The sequence below is a fragment of the Fulmarus glacialis genome, unplaced genomic scaffold (genome assembly GCF_000690835.1).
Source record: "Fulmarus glacialis isolate BGI_N327 unplaced genomic scaffold, ASM69083v1 scaffold30335, whole genome shotgun sequence".
In the NCBI taxonomy this organism is placed as follows: Eukaryota; Metazoa; Chordata; class Aves; order Procellariiformes; family Procellariidae; genus Fulmarus; species Fulmarus glacialis.
Window position 1 is genome coordinate 2,131 of NW_009212818.1, and position 16,261 is coordinate 18,391.

The 16,261-nt window shown below is 45.6% G+C and overlaps 1 protein-coding gene across 1 annotated transcript in view; it reads left to right on the forward strand.

Annotated features, from left to right (window-relative positions):
* Positions 1–264: 264 nt before the first annotated feature.
* ATP11C (ATPase, class VI, type 11C) overlaps positions 265–16,261 on the forward strand; it is a gene marked incomplete at both ends in the record, with an annotated part of 31,992 nt that continues 15,995 nt past the window's right edge. The window contains 12 exons of the mRNA XM_009578005.1: positions 265–384; positions 2,262–2,351; positions 6,418–6,498; positions 7,496–7,603; positions 8,746–8,874; positions 11,343–11,446; positions 12,123–12,173; positions 13,041–13,105; positions 13,713–13,794; positions 14,165–14,315; positions 14,956–15,153; positions 16,080–16,241. Coding sequence (XP_009576300.1) covers positions 265–384; positions 2,262–2,351; positions 6,418–6,498; positions 7,496–7,603; positions 8,746–8,874; positions 11,343–11,446; positions 12,123–12,173; positions 13,041–13,105; positions 13,713–13,794; positions 14,165–14,315; positions 14,956–15,153; positions 16,080–16,241 — 1,341 coding nt within the window. The remainder of the gene's footprint in view (positions 385–2,261; positions 2,352–6,417; positions 6,499–7,495; positions 7,604–8,745; positions 8,875–11,342; positions 11,447–12,122; positions 12,174–13,040; positions 13,106–13,712; positions 13,795–14,164; positions 14,316–14,955; positions 15,154–16,079; positions 16,242–16,261) is intronic.

Sequence of the window (16,261 nt, forward strand, 5' to 3'; positions counted from 1 at the left end):
GACGGGCTGTGGTCCTGGGGGGTCGGTGGCTGAGCAGCGGTGGGGACCCCGGGTTGCAGCCTCGGCATTGCCTTGGTTTTGCGAAATGGCCTTATGTGCGCCTCGTCGTTCTCTGTGCTTTTGCTGGGGTAGAGAAGGGAATTTTTGAGGTTCCAGCTGCCTTATGAACAACACGGTGCATTCAGAAGCTGGAAGCTATTAATACAAATATTTGACTTTTTTTGAGCTAAAAGCTGATTTTTCCCTTTCCTGGTTGCCCCACAGTGTGCTGGGGAAGAGAAGCGGGTCGGTACGCGCACCGTGGTGGTCGGGCATCGTCCGGTTTCGGAAACGGATGCGTACGTGGCACAGAAGTTCTGCGACAACAGGATCGTCTCCTCCAAGGTGAGCTTGCTCCGCTCCGGCGGGTGCATCATCCGCATGTATTCCCTGCTTGTGTATTCATCCTCATTTTATTTGATGGTTGTTTTTGAAATTGAGAAACTCCGAATTCCTCAAGGATGGATGTAAAGGTCCCTTCACAAGTGGAGCAGCCTGGTACATAACTTGCACCACCGCTCCAGTCTCTCTATTAGTCTTTTTTTCTTCCTATCAGTCCCAGTGGGGGTGCACACAAGTTGCTTTCTTGTAGGCTGGATGAGAGCAAAGCACATGGACACGTTGGTTTTGTGGGGTTTTTGGGGTGGCGTGGGTATTTTTTAATGCTTTCTGGCATTCCCGTCGAGAAGAAAGGACAGGTTAAGTGTAATACAGCATGAGACGACAGCAACTCAGGTTTGCAAAAGGGAGTAGGAATTATTTTATAGATGGATAGAAAAATACGATTCCTCTATTTTTGTTTGCGGGTTTTTTTTTTTGTTCCGTGGGGTTTTTTTCTCTCTTGAGATAGGACGAAAATAACCATGCTCTGTTTATCCCTTTGGATGAAAGGGGAAACATTCATATGGTATTAATGCAGCTTTTGTTTATGGTGGAAAACTGTGATGACACCCATCTGCCTTCTGCTTAGCTTTTTTCCATGACATTCATGAAGCTATTTCAAAAGATTTGAAGCCAATTCGAGTAAAATATCAAACAAGTGACATCCCATATTGTCAACACAGCTGGATACATATTACGTTGCTTAGGATTCACGATGCTCAGCGTACAGTTAGGCTTCAGTTTTACTGTACTTGAGCTGTGAGGGGGTTTTTCCCTCTCCTTTCTTTTTTATACGGCTTGGATCTTATTTTGTTTTATGTCTCTGAGCTGTCAGAGTTTATACTGGGGGAAAGTTTTAAGTCTAACCATGTTTAACTTGTGTAGCATTCCCATTGATGTTTCCCTGGCACGCAAGAGGGTCCTTCAGAGAGGACACCTTCCCCCTTTTCAGTTCCCTCTCTGACAAAATGGTTTGTTTTAGCATTAATTTTAATTCTTCCCTGATTTATTTTTGAATGTTGTGTCCTTGCTGGTTTTTTCCATTTATATTTGCTAGGCACAGAGTCTTCTTACCTGACCAGTCTCTTTTTATAATTAAGTGGACATTGGTCTTGAGACTTGGCTGCTTATTATTCTTTGTTTATTCGAGGCAGACTGAAAGATCAGATATTAGACACATTATTTTCCACGTTGTCCTTAAATTCCACATTTTCCAAAGCAAATGATTCAGCAGCCTTCTTAAAATTATAATAAAGCACAACCTACTAACAAATTTGTATGGGCAACATGGCTTTTTTTAACAGAAGAGCACCTTTAAGATGTTTTTTGGAATTTGTTTTGGAAAAAAAAAAAATCTCTGCACTGTGCATTACCTCTTCATGAAATCACTCCTCTGCAAATGCCTATCTAGAAGTTGTTTGCTGAAACAGATCCTGTTGTTTTTATCTTCTTTTACCCTTCACCATCTCCAACCGTGTGGTTTGGGTTATTTTGTCAAAAGAGAAATAGCTGCCTGCTTTAAAGCAAACAAATAAAAAAAACCCCACGTAACTGAGAGACACTTCCAGCTGTTTAATGAACCAGCAGAGAGAGCCGGTGCTGGAAGCTGAAGCAGGAGCTCCGTGGCATCTCGGCATCCAGCTGCTCCCGGTTTTAAAGCGGGGACCTGGACCTTTGCCTGGAGCACGCCAGGGCTGCTCAGACAGCTCGCTGCGGCGCTCCTCGCCGGGTGAAAGGGAAAACTCCTTTCCTGTTCCGTGCAGATACTTCCCATTTTGTAGCTCAAGTCCCAGTCAGCCCCGTCCCTTGGTCTGTTTGTGAGCCCCCCTCTCTCCCCACAGTACACCCTCTGGAACTTCCTCCCGAAGAACCTTTTTGAGCAGTTTAGAAGAATTGCCAACTTCTACTTCCTCATCATCTTCCTCGTGCAGGTAAGAGCTTTGATGTCAAGGGTGGGCTTTATTTACCTACTGATGGTAAGCGCAGCTTGAACAAGAATTGAGGTTCAAAGCTGACTCTTGGTGCTTATAAGTCGTTTTTTTTGTTGGTGGTTTTTTTTTTTTTAATTGGATGCTGTGCGATAATTCTGGCACACCATCCAAGGCATAATAACAATTAAAATATTTGGGCCTATCTGAGATGATGTTTGAATGACTGCTGAAACAATTGAAAAACCATCTTAACTCTTTAACCATTAAGATCAGTCAACCGGTGAAAATACATTTGATGCTATGGAATTAAGATCTAGTTTTTTGTTGTCTTTACTACTTCTGCTGTGTAACTATGTATTTTCCCAGTTATGATATTTGTATATCTTAGCTATAGTGAGTTTCAAGGCAAGCAGGAGAGGTAGGCTGTACTCAGTAAATGGATCAGAAAATGGATAGCATGAGCTTTGGGAATGTGAAGCTTCAGGAAGCTGCCCTACACAGACAAAATAGCAAATTTTATACATGGATAAACTTTTTCTGCTCTGCTTTGTGGCTTTGGTTAAGGAGCAAATCCTGAGCAAACCTGAAGAGTCATTTTCTGTTCTGTCAGCCAAGAAGAAAAGCGGGCTGTCCAAATACATTCGGGCGAAGAGAGTTTGGGGGAATCACTGCAGTGCATTTACTCACCTTTTAAATCCTGTACTCAGGCCTGGGGCTCGGCAGACAACCTGCTCGAGGGCTGAAAACAGGCATCAAAAACTCTACTCCAGCAAATTAAATGGCACCATGCAGCTACTGCAAACAGCTTGCTTTTAGGTGGCTTCTCAGGGGTTTTGGTGGTTCAGGTCTGGGGTATCATTCTCTTCCAGGCTGCACGTTCAAAAGACGAGTGCCTAAAATGTTTTATCCTTACAGTAAAGAGTTATGGCTTATAGTCATTTTGGTGGCTGCCGCAGAAACGGGGCTTCCCAAGATAACGGCCGAGGATGGCTCCTCCTGGCAGTGTTACATGAAAGGCCAATTTACCCCGACATCAGCTGGCTCTTCTCCACCACTTGATTTCACTGGCGTTGCTCCATTTTGTCAGAGTGAATTTGTAATTTGCCTTGAACTGAAGCGATGCCCTGGAGTCGGGATGTCCTTTTCGTGTAGTTGGCCATTTAGTGGTATTACATTTTATCTATTGACCCTCTGGCCGTGCAGAACATGGGATAGTCTTGATTATACTTACCAAACTGGTTGCAGTTTAGCTGCTTACCCATTTCAGGCACAGGGGTATGCAGGTGAGAGAAGAGCCTTGCTATTCCTTCTTGTTTTTATTCTGTGATCTGTGATTACCTCTAAAATAAGGAAGCAACCTCATGCTCTATTAGAGAAAAAATAATCCCATCTGAACAAAAACCCACCTGACAGCACTAATATACTTGCTGCCTTATAGAGTAACTGACTGCCCCTGGGTGCTCGTCGTTCTGGAGATGTCACTTGCCTTAAAAAAGCACTCAGGGCAACTCCATTCATTTAAAATATCCAGGGTTATACCTTGATAAATGGCATCTATAGCATAAACGTTGGTGCTTATCTTTTAAAATTACTTTAATAGAATTGCCCTACGTGCTGCATTAGGAACAAAGTATCACGGCGCTTGGGGAATTGCCTGGTGCATCTGCTCTACCTGCTGCTGAAACCCTTTACCTAAATGGCTCTTACTCCGAGACTGCAAATTCAGCTCTTGTTTTAGAGAGAGGAAGAGAAAATACATGCATTAAACATAAAATACCTATTAGTGCACTAACAGGGATACAAATAGCTGTTTCTTTGGTTCATCTGTTGCAACACTCAAAGGAAACTGTGAGTAAACTCCTGGTGGAAATGGCTGGCCTGGAGTAATTGTAGTCCAACTATGTTTGTAGGCAGACCAAGCTGATGGCAGTAAGCTAATTTAGGAGGTGCCAGGAATGAAAAATGTCCCTTTCAATTGATGGAGGTGACTTCTGGTCTGTGGTCTTCAGTCTCCTAAACAATGAGTTAGGAAGAAACTATTAAGTAACAGGAGGATTTTGTCACTTTTAAGTGGATCCAAATTAAGCTGCTGAAGTCCTAAAACAGCTCAAAAATAGCTTCAAAGGAGTCTGCCTTTGATGTTCTGGCACGTTGCTCGTGTGTCCCTCGGCTTTCCACCAGCTGCGAAGGGGAAGAGCAGTATCCAGCCACGGGATGCGCAGGGAGTGCAATCTCCAAATACACAAATGAGTTATTCTGGGGACTTCATTTGATATTTGTGTTCATACATGTATAATACAGCATTTGCGTGGGCAGAAATCCTATCATTTGTTTAAACAAATACAACAGCATCTTGTCCAGTGCAGAGAACTCTCCTGCTGGGCAGCAGAAGGTCCTCTCCCTTGCCCTTCTCAGCTAAAAGCCAAAGTTCCTCTTGTATTTCCCAGGTGTGTCCAATTTTTGCAGGCTAACTTTTGGCTGACTGGCCTGAACTTCAGTGATGCCACCCCAGTAGGCGTCCGTCACACATGTCTGTGTGACGCTTGGCACCATCTTTGCTCAAGGTTGTTCCTCCAAAGTCTGGTTTCTACCAGACTTTCTGTTTCTAAGCATTTTACACCCATTTGAGTGAGCCAGGGCTTTGTGTTCCTGGAAATATTTGTTGCGTTTATCTTAGTTTACCCTCATGCTACTTAACTCATACGCCGCTTACCTGGCTGCCGCTTACGGTGTATCTCTTCCACTTCAATATCTTCTGGCTCTTCTCTCTTTGGGTCCAATAGTGCAGGGTAAAATTGCAGTGTATGGCATTTCATAGAATTAAAAATTTCCACTAGCTTCCTCCCAGCCGATAAGAGCAGTCCTGTCCTTAACACAGCATTTTATGGACAGCCTAAAACAATAAATATACAGATGCTGCTGTTTGCGAGCCTGCCAGGGAAGCGCAAACAAGTGGAGGGAGACAAAGTCCCTTTGTGGGGACACAAAGCCTTTCTGCTGAGCTTCCCCGTCCCTTTCATCACAGCCCTCGCCATCTGCCTCTCGTGCTCCCATCCTCTCCGGGGACAGCAGGAAAAATGGCCGATTTTGTGTGCCCTGGTTTGGAAGGTGGGGCAAGGGCGCAGCTTTTCCTCCTCTTACGTTGTTCCCTCCCAGTTACAAACCTGTTCTGCCTTTCTTACCCTTCGGGCCAAGTCATGGTACAGTCAGAAGAAACAGCGGTTTCCCACAGCCCGAAGGTTTAACTAACGATGAAGGGGCTTGGTCTTTGCCGCGGCGCTAGCTCGAGTGCTGCACTGAACTTGGGAAGAATCCAGCTATCACCCCAAGGCCCTCGTGCAGTCGCTGTGCTTAAATTGTGCTCTTAACTCCAAATTTCAGAGCTTGTTTTACTTAAATATTCATGTTCCATTCTGCAATATTTTTCCTAGCTAATTTGGGCTGAAGTGTGTTATTTCTAATCTGAGTGTCAGTGGTTCAAGACGACTGGTACTGTCCTCCCCCTCGTAACCAGCCGTGTTTTAGGGTTCAGATGTGCCCCATCTTCACTGCCAAAGAGGAGAAATGGCCCTCCTGTGGCTCAGTGAGAAATGAGGGTGTTTTTCACTTAATGCATTGCTGCTGCCTCTGCCCCATCCTCCTTCCCTGCCTCAGTCCTCTCCAGCACATCCCGTGGTGGGAGCAGGCTTGTTGGCACCCACACTTGTAGTTGTGTTTATGTAGCCCATCCCCAGTAGCCCATTCATCCAGGCTTTTATTTCCCACTAGTGCAAGGTCAAATTTAGGTTTTAAGCTACTTCTGATAGGGTTTTTCCCACCTGAGGACATCCCACGGTCTTCCGGAGAGGAGGGATTGTAGTCCTCTCAAGATGGAGGAGAGCACTCCTGGGGATGTCTGTGCTGGTCCTTCTCGTGTGCCCCTTCCTTCCCTCCCTCTTCTGTTGGGCTGTGACTTGCCCCCAGTAGGATGAGCACCCTTTTTCCCCCATTACCAGAGTTTTTATTTCTTCTGCCGCCTGAAAACCAGTTGTCAGCAGTACATTTTTTTTTTTTTTTCTCTCTGCAGGTGATAGTGGACACCCCAACCAGCCCGGTGACCAGCGGCCTCCCACTCTTCTTTGTCATCACTGTCACAGCTATCAAACAGGTACAAGTGTCAATGAGAGGAAGATGCTCTTTGGGACATGTGGTAGAGAAAACGATGAGCATGTATTTGAATATACTCACCAGAATGGGCTGGTGAACCCTTCTCAGAAGGTCAGACACATATACTGGTGCTTTTCAAGAGAGGCTGCATGTTGTGTGTGATGATTGGTCTCTCTCTCTTGTTTTGGCAATGTAAAACATCTCTATATGTACTGTTGTAAGCAAGCCGTGAGGGTCAGTAAAGGTTACCGCTGTAGTTCTGGCTTTACTTGAATTTTTCTTCTCTTTTTAGAAGTGCTCTCCGAGTCTTTGCAGGATGCAGAGACGTGCTCCAAATATAGCCTGCGCTCTGCTCCCGTGTTGGTAAATGGAAAGGACAGGTTCTGTTCAACCACTCAGCTAGTCTCGAAAATATGTGGTCCTCATCTTCTTGCGGCGTTAAAAGACCTTTTTCCTCCCATCGTACGCACACGTGCCATTTAAAATTTCCTCTACAGAAGGATTGAATAATAAAAGAAGTCTCTTCTGCAAGGGCCAGAAAGGGAGAGCTAGTGTAAAATCCATCTGCTTCAAATCTGAATGTTTTATTCTTTCAGTGAGGACTGAAGAGGAAGAGTCTTGTCCTGCGTTACCATAGGAAAGAGTCGCAGGGCGCTAAGTGTATTATTCATATTATCAGCCTGTTCTTGCCAACACTGAGAATAATAGAAACATGTTACAGTAATTTAGCTGCTCGTTACATGTGCTGCATATAGATTATTTTTGTGTGTTATTTTAATCTGTTCTGAATCTGTCAAATATGCATATGAAGTTTTTAAAATAAATTGATTCAGTCTGAGCTACTGTGGTTGATGTTTTGTCAAGCATGAAGGAGGTCTGAGGACTGCTTAATTTATTCATTTTTTTAATCTCTCCCTCTCTTTCCATCCTCACTCATCCTCTTTCGTTAGTTTATTTACTTCATTACGAGTTTGTGTTGCCTGTGTTTGTGTGCCTAGGGATACGAGGACTGGCTGAGGCACAGAGCTGACAACGAAGTGAACAAAAGCAATGTCTTCATTGTCGAAAATGCAAAGCAGGTGCAGAAAGAGAGTGAAAAAATCAAGGTAACTATTAACAGAGAACTCGCATGTCGTTATCCTTGAAGCCGATGGGAACATGAGGGTGTGTGGTAAGGAGGCGAGGGCAGGGGAGGAGGGCTGTGCTGCCGTTAGAGCTGCCCCGGTGCTCGCTTTCAGACGAGATGCTCAGAGAGCTGTTCCTGGTTAAGGAGTGAAGCTGCCTTTGATTGCTTTTGAAAAGCTGTCTCGCAAAAGCTGTACCGGGGCTGACAAGTGACAGATCTGTCAGCATTTTGCACTTCTCTGGGACAGCCAGTCCTCTTCTATTTCCAACTCTTCCAAGGACAGCAGGAAAGTACACTAGCTTTGACATTAATTCATCACACCGCACTTCAGACAAGTACAGAGTCTTCTGCTCCTTTGAGATTTGCACTGGTCAGACCCCCCCTGCAGTCCTGTGTCCAGCTCTGGGGACCTCAGCACAGGGAAGACATGGACCTGCTGGAGCCGGTCCAGAGGAGGCCACAAAAATGACCAGGGGGATGGAACGCCTCTGCTATGAAGAAAGGCTGAGGGAGTTGGGGTTGTGCAGCCTGGAGAAGAGAAGGCTTCGGGGAGACCTTATTGCGGCCTTTCAGTACTTAAAGGGGGCTTATAAGAAAGATGGGGACAAACTTTTTAGCAGGGCCTGTTGCGACAGGACAAGGGGGAATGGTTTTAAACTAAAAGAGGGCAGATTTAGACTAGTTACAAGGAAGAAATTTTGTACAATGAGGGTGGTGAAACACTGGCACAGGTTGCCCAGAGAGGTGGTAGATGCTCCATCCCTGGGAACGTTCAAGGTCAGGTTGGACGGGGCTCTGAGCAACCAGATCTAGTTGAAGATGTCCCTGCCCGTGGCAGGAGGGTTGGAGGAGATGACCTTTAAAGGTCCCTTCCAAGCCAAACTATTGTACAATTTAGCAGAGAAATAAATACAAACTGCGCCATGTGGGCACTCTGTGTTGGTGCTGGGCTGGATCGACCCTTCGGGCTGTGGAGTGATGCTCGGGGACCCATGCACCTCTTGAACCCTGATTTCCCTCTTAGCCAAGGTGATTTCTCGTAGGCTTTGAGAGAAGCTAAATCCGTTAACTATCTAATAACAACGGAGAGGGCTTTTCATGTAAACGTTTCCTTTCTTCCAGGTTGGAGACATAGTAGAAGTGAAAGCGGATGAGACCTTCCCCTGTGACTTGATATTTTTGGCCTCAAGCAGCATTGATGGGACCTGTTACGTCACTACAGCGAGTCTCGATGGCGAGTCCAATTTCAAGGTGACGGGGATGGATGGGATGGCGTTCAGGAGCCGGTACTCGGGTGCCTGGAGCTGCCACCGAAGCCGGCGCTTGCGCCAGGGGCTGTGTGATTAACTGGAGGGTGCTCCCTGGGAGCCCATCCCCGTGGCCATGTGGCTGTATTTACAGCTCTTCCCTCCATCTGCTCCCAGTGCTCCCAGCACCGAAGCCCCCTGGGGATTGTTTGTTTTCCATTTTGTCTCCAACAGTCATTCCCGCTGGCACTGCCCCAAATTGTAGCGATATTTATCGATGCAACTTCGCTGCCTCCTTGCCCATCATGGGAGGCGTGTTAGTGCTTCCCTGCTCCTCGTGAGGTCTGGTGCGTCGGTAAAGCAGCGCCTGCAGCTGCTTCAGCTCCCTTTCCAGTACCTGCCAACGCATCTGTTACTTAACCGAGCTTTTCCAGTGAGATCAGGGACTTTTTGAGGCAGTATTTCTAGATTCATTTGGGGAATTTTTCACCAGCGTGAGAAAAACATCACTTCTGGGTTTCTTTTCTCTCCCTTTCCCTGAATCAAGCAGTGAAATTTAATACTAGTCTTGCTCAGGATGAATCTCCTCTTCAGTTTATTTTCTTTCTTTATTCATCCCCCCCACTAAACTAGGGAAAAACAAGTGAAAGAGGGAGCAACAACAACAAAAAACTTATATACTTCAGAAGACATGAAGATTTGGTTGCACTTGCATTTGATAAATATTTATACAGATAGTAGCAACTGCAGTAATAAGACTGGAAGATACTTTAAAATGACATGATTCATTCCGGCACACTCTGCAGTCAGTGGGAATACCATTGTCGATCTGATATGTATTGTATGGGGTCTGTGGCTCGTCTCTTTATAGGTAGCTGTTAATCAGTACTGGAAATCTTGTGTAGGAGCTGATGCAGTGCTGGTGCACTGTACTGGTTCCACTAGTGAAGAGGAGTGGAGCTTTGAAGTGGCTTGAGGCTAAAAATAGATAACCATGTTAAATAGGCAATTGCTTATTTGTGTCAGGTGTATTATATGCATGAGTTCACATAACTTCTGCAGAGTCTTGGCTCTTACTAACTTTAGAGTCTGCAAGTACAATGCTGAATTTCTATATCAAACGCTGTGGTGTTTTTTTCCTGGTTTGGGGATTCCTGTAGGTGACTGGGAGCTGTCTCCTGTTTCCTGACGAGATGAAGATGAGTTTGAAGGGGCAGGGGGGGAATAGAAAAGCAAGTGCTGTTTGGGGAAATAGGTCTAACATTAGGAACCAGGCTTTGCTGCAAAAGGAGGGTGAGGGAAGCACACTCGGGTACACACAAAACCTCATCTGCACGGATATCTGCTGCCTACCTGGTGGGGATTCTCCTGGTATTTGGGGTATGTCAGGCTGAGGTATGGGAAAGATGCCTGGTCAAGTGAAACTGGAGCAGAACTGTAAAAGGGATTTTGTCAGGGCTCTGTCTTTGAAGCACAAATCTTCGGTCCTATGTTATCTAAAAGAACATGTGTTTTCTAAATACGCTAAGGGACCGAGGATGTAAAGATCGTGGACTTGATTAGGAGGCGGCTTTGAAGTATCACTGGTAATTGCGCAGTGTCCGTGGTGACAGGAGCAGCGGATGCAGAACCCCGCACAAGGGCCGGGTTTGGTACCGGGCACTGCAGGAACGGTTTTGAGTTGTGTTTCACAAAGGCAGTGATTTATACCAGAGATGCGTGTGTGTTTGTGCGTCTGCTTTCAGGATGAAAAGCCAGGCAGGTTACCAAAACGGCACGAAGGTGGGTATTTATAATGTCACAACTACAGCGTATAACGCAGCGGTTCCTCCCAGGATGCGCAGGGAGGGGAACGCAAACGTAAGGAGTGGAGGAAGCTTTTTAATGAATTTGTTTATGAAGATGGATTAAGGCAGCCTACCATGCAGCCCGCCGTGACTTGGAGCTCTGAGGTAGCTCCTATAAATAGAGCCTGGAAGGCAGCGAGCGGATCCTTCGTGGGCTTTCCAGTTAATTGTGAGAGATGAACCTTTGCAGCAGCAGCTGCTGCTAAAAATAGCTTGGAGCCTGCCAGCGCTCTGCCTGATCCCTGGGTGCTGGAGCTGGCTTCTAATTACCTTCAGGAGCGGGCGGGTGGTCCCCGGGAGCCCCTTCGCCCCGGGGGCACCTGCAGCCTCCCCCCCACCCCAGCCAGGGCAGCAGCAAGTCCCTGGGGGAAAACCAAAGATGCTCGGCTTTTGGTACACGCCTTACCGAACAGATATCCAGCAGCGCCTTCCCACTACGGTTTCTCTTAAGCTTATTGACCTCAGTCTTTAGCTGAGAGATGCTTCAGCTGTTTTGTGGGAGCGGGGCTCGGGTGAGCTGCCGGTGCTGAGGAGCCTTTGCGTGGCGGTGTTTTAAGTAAGGGGGTGAAACGTGGGCTGTGTTGCTGGGGGCTCGTGGTGACGCTGCCTGTGCTTCCTTGCCCAGACTCACTACGCGGTGCGGGATACCACCGTGCTCTGTACGGACGAAGCCATTGACGCCCTCACCGCCACCATCGAGTGCGAACAGCCGCAGCCCGACCTCTACAAGTGAGTATGTGCTCCTCCTGCCCTGTCACTGCCCGGTGTCGTCTCCCTGCAGGCGCCCAAGCACCATCGGTTAGGGGAGCTGATAAGTTGCAGTTTGGCAAAGCGAAGGGCGTTTTCTTTTCATCAGAGACAGAAAGGTTTCTGAGGCAGCGATAAGCTGCCGGGCTTCTTCCATACGAGGATGGCAAAGTCAACACCGGACTTCTTCAGGGCTCAGTTTCTTTGCAGCAAAACCTCCCTGGTGAAATGCTTTTCATGGTGTAATGAGCTATTTTTTGTCAGCTCAGCCGTAGTAATGGCCTGTATGCCCATTCTTAGGCCACTCTACCTTCAAGGAAAATGTATTGGGCTGAATGACTTCAGGAGTAAGCGGTCTTTGTGGTTAAATCTCTTGAAGGTGTGTTGCGCTCTGCAATGGGGATGTGCTGGGGTGCGTAGGCACGGTCAGGTACTGCTGCTCCGCTGGTGGGTGGCAGGGGGGGCACCCCGGACGCGGGGAGCGCATGGTTTCCGTCTGTCCCAAGCACAGCCACCCCTCTGAAGCGTTAAACTCTCAAATGCACTCGTTGATGTGTTTGTTTCCATCTCCTGTCAATGACTTTTTTTAGTATGTCTGTAGTAGCTCTCTCTAAGGTTAATGTGTTTGTAATACAAGTTTCTCTCATTTTTATTGCAGATTTGTTGGAAGAATTATCATTTACAGAAGCAACCAAGAGCCTGTAGCCAGGTTGGTCTTGCAGCCGCCTCGCTCAAAGAGGTTGGGCATCTACATCAGATTTCAGGGATCTGAACTTGAGCTGCCATCGTTAGGGAATGGTTGTTTTTCTTTAACCATTCCAAATATTTCATTCTTAAAGGGAGGCTGTAGTTCACCTCTCCACTTACGCTCTTCTGCCATCCTGTGATTTATTGGAGCCCCTCTTGGGGAAGCAGTGCAGGACCACCCGGTAACGTCCTCCCCTGCTGATGGGGAACAAATTTACCAGGCGATTGCAAAAAATTGTTATTTGAGGGAAAGCAGAAACTTAAACATCAGTCAGGGTGTTTCAGGAAAAAATAAGCAAACAATGTTTATAAGTCATCAAAACCAGACGGCTGTCACCGGAGTGGTGCTGGCCATGTTTCGTGCTGTGGTGTATCTACCCGGACCCTAGAAGCAACGGAGGGTCATGGGTGGGGGTTTTGAAGAGAAATAAAAACCCGAATGGGAGCAAAATAAGCCATTGGCTTTGATGGTGCCATTGATCGACTGTGCTGGAATGGACAGGTTTTCGATACTTTTGATCAGGTTTTTATATAAGTACTGGAACATATTAGATCTGAACATTTTGCACTTATTCCTCAAAAGCCTGACTGATAATCCCCCATTAAATTTGGAACTTTGGGCACCCAGAATAGTCTGCGTAAGATGAAATGGAAATATAAGTATATAAAGAGAAAAACAAACTCAAGCAGTGCCCAATTTAACATACAAATCAAGTAATCGGATCTAAAAAGCATCTGTTTAGCTTTATAATCTATCTCTGGGTCTAAATTGTAAAGCAGTTTGAATGTTCTTAGAGTGATATAATGTTATAACTTTTTTTGCGTTTAGGTCTTTGGGTCCTGAAAACCTGTTGCTGAAAGGTGCTACCCTCAAAAATACCAAGAAGATTTATGGTGAACAGCTGTTGTTGTTATTATTATTATTTTATTTATTTAAATAGTTCTGATAAGTAATGACAAATGTAGATGCTCATCACTAAGTCTGGTGAGGGAAAGTACTTCTCTACTGCCTGTCTGCCAGGGCTTTACATCTGCATTCGGTACGCAAGCTGATTGCAAAGTTGACAGGGTGAAATTAGGAGATACTGGGTGTATCTGCAGTGCTGCCAAGCTGTGCAGGTTGTGTTAATGCACCTGAGCAAGCTTTTCTTTTTGCTTGAGACACAAAGAACAGGGAGTTGTTCCCAAATCCTTTGCTGAAAACGTGTGCTAGGATCACAGCCCCAGCCACTAGTGATCGAGGGTGACGGCTGTTACAGAAGACTGATGTTTTTTCTGACTGTATGTGATCCATAGGCTCCTGCTCAGTGCTCTGGGATATATGCAATTACATTATTAGCAGCCTCAGAGGTTTCTGTAGTTGAGCAGTCCTTGGGTAATGCCTCTTTCTTCAACTGAGATTCTCGTTTCATGTGAACACCGATGCCCCTTATGGCTGAGTGCAAGCTGGGTCCCTCCGGGGCTGCGAGTCCCTTATGAGCCCTGCTTTAATACCTTGTAGGAGTTGCAGTCTATACTGGAATGGAAACGAAAATGGCTTTGAACTACCAAGGGAAATCTCAGAAACGATCTGCTGTAGAAAAGTGAGTATTTATAGTCGGCAAAAGATCGGTAAAAGCTGTTGTGGTTTTTTTTCTTTTTAATGGATGACTTGTACAGAAATAATCCCCTAATCTGCTGCCTTTTGTTTCAGATGCTCTCTGATTGCATAGGAAATCTGTATATTTGATTAAGCATATCTTTCAAGAAGCTGCATCATTTAGTAGCTTTTTTATTTAAAAACAAAATTAAGAAATGTTAAAATATATGAACTGACCCTGAATATCAGCACTGTCAAAAGCACTTGTTCTGTAATTCCCTTCTTAAAAGTAAGGAAGTCTTGTTCCTGCTTATTTGCATGATTTTCCATGTAAAAATAGCTGCAAGAATTTAAAAAAGAAACCTATTTTTCAGATCTATCAACGCTTTCTTGATAGTGTATTTGTGCATCCTATTGAGCAAGGCTACTGTGTGCACGACTCTGAAATATGTTTGGCAGAGTAATCCATTTAATGATGAGCCTTGGTACAACGAAAAGACTAAAAAAGAGAGAGAGACGTTCAAGGTAAGTGGATTTGTATTTCAGCACCTCCTCCAGCTTTATTTATTCTGACAGTTTTATTTAATCTGATAGTGTCTTCTACCAGCCCTACGAGTCCTGTTTGCTCGCTGGAAGTGCTGTCGTTTTCTCTGAGCTCTCCTGCTGTTTGTGTTTCTTTCCTGCCCCTCGTGCTTGTGCACAGCGATGCTTGCGTGGAGCCAGGCAAAGCATAAATATAAATATAATATAAATGCAGCAGCCGATTTAACCTGGATTCTTATCTGAACTTGCTCTATCTTTCAGCTTTTATTAGGTAAACTTAAATTGCTCCTTGTTTCTAGTTGGTTGAGATCAGAATAAGCCTGTAGCACTATATTCTTAAGAGGAATATACTTGAAAAAAACATCGATTTGGTCACTATGAAGCAGTGAGATATACTCTTGTATTATACCCTCGTAGATCTGCAGAGGACAATGGGATTTTCTACATTGAAGGAAAAGGAATTTGGCCCTGTATCTTAGCTGTATTCATTTTCAGGTGGTTTTTTTTTCTATTTAACCTTAGAAGAAAAGCTGTCTAAAACCCCAGAGGTGTTGCTGTAACGTGACCCTGAGATACACCTGACGGGCACAGACTGCATCTTCTTCTCCTCTTTCCATTGTAGGTCTTACGGATGTTCACAGACTTCTTGTCGTTTATGGTCCTCTTCAATTTTATTATCCCGGTCTCCATGTACGTTACAGTAGAGATGCAGAAGTTCTTGGGTTCCTTCTTCATCTCTTGGGACAAGGAGATGTACGATGAAGAAATAAAAGAGGGGGCGTTGGTGAACACTTCGGACCTGAACGAAGAGCTCGGGCAGGTCAGAACATGCTATCTGCTTGGATGAAAATGTGGATGAAAATGTCCTCCTTTGGAGGAGGACATTTGGAACCCTTGTTGTGGCAGTCCTTCCCCTCAGGGCAAAGCTTCAGCCGGTTTGGTGGCACTTTCCATTTAATGTGTTTCTGCTCGCTCTCTGAAATGGATAAGGTTATAAATAGTGCATGAAAGAGCAGGAATTGGGTCATGCCAATTGTTTCCATATTGGGGAATATCAGACGCAGTGCTCTGCATGTCAGGATGGTTTGCTTTCACTGCTTCAATTAAAAATCCTCTGTCTCTTCAAGGATTAACGAAAACGTCTGCCCGGTCATCTCTCTGGGCATGCAGCGCACGTGCAGCCACGCTGCTGCTGGCTTTGCTGGGGCAATTAGAAAGCTCAGGCTTCCCTTTCTTATCTACGTCAGGAGAGACTGAGTGTGGGATACGAGTAGTGCCTTCTGCTTTTATTTTGCTTTAAAAAAAAAAAAAAATCAATTTGGAGTAGCATTATCTAATTTAAATACAGCGCTAAATTGAGGATCTCCAAAGGAGGCAGTAGAGCTCTAGCAGCAGCTCTATAAGCGCTAGGAGCTATAGCAAAGGACCCAATAAAGAGGGTGAGGGGAAAATGTAGAGCCTGGAAACAAATTTTAAGTCTTCAGGAGATGCCTCCTGCCACCCGTGCAAAACCACTGAAAAACAAAGGAGCTGCTCTGAGGAGCAAAGTCGTAAAACTACACAGTGGTGTAACTCCTGTGGGACACCCGCGTCTTTTGCGGGATCCAGGTTTAGGATAGCAGCAAAGTACTCGCCAGCATTGCCACAGATGCACTAAAATGCCCCAGCCTTTTTGGTTTTGAGGGGCTTCTTCCCCGGCACATGGGGCTGGGGGTGCAGCGAGGCAGCCTGCCTGCTTGCTTCTAGGTGGAGTACGTCTTCACGGACAAAACTGGGACCCTGACGGAGAACAGCATGGAGTTCATCGAGTGCTGCATAGACGGGCACAAGTACAAAGACTGCATTTCGGAGGTGGATGGCTTCTCTCAGACTGATGGACCCCTAAAATATTATGGCAAAGCAGAAAAGGTAAGAAATCTGCACGTTGA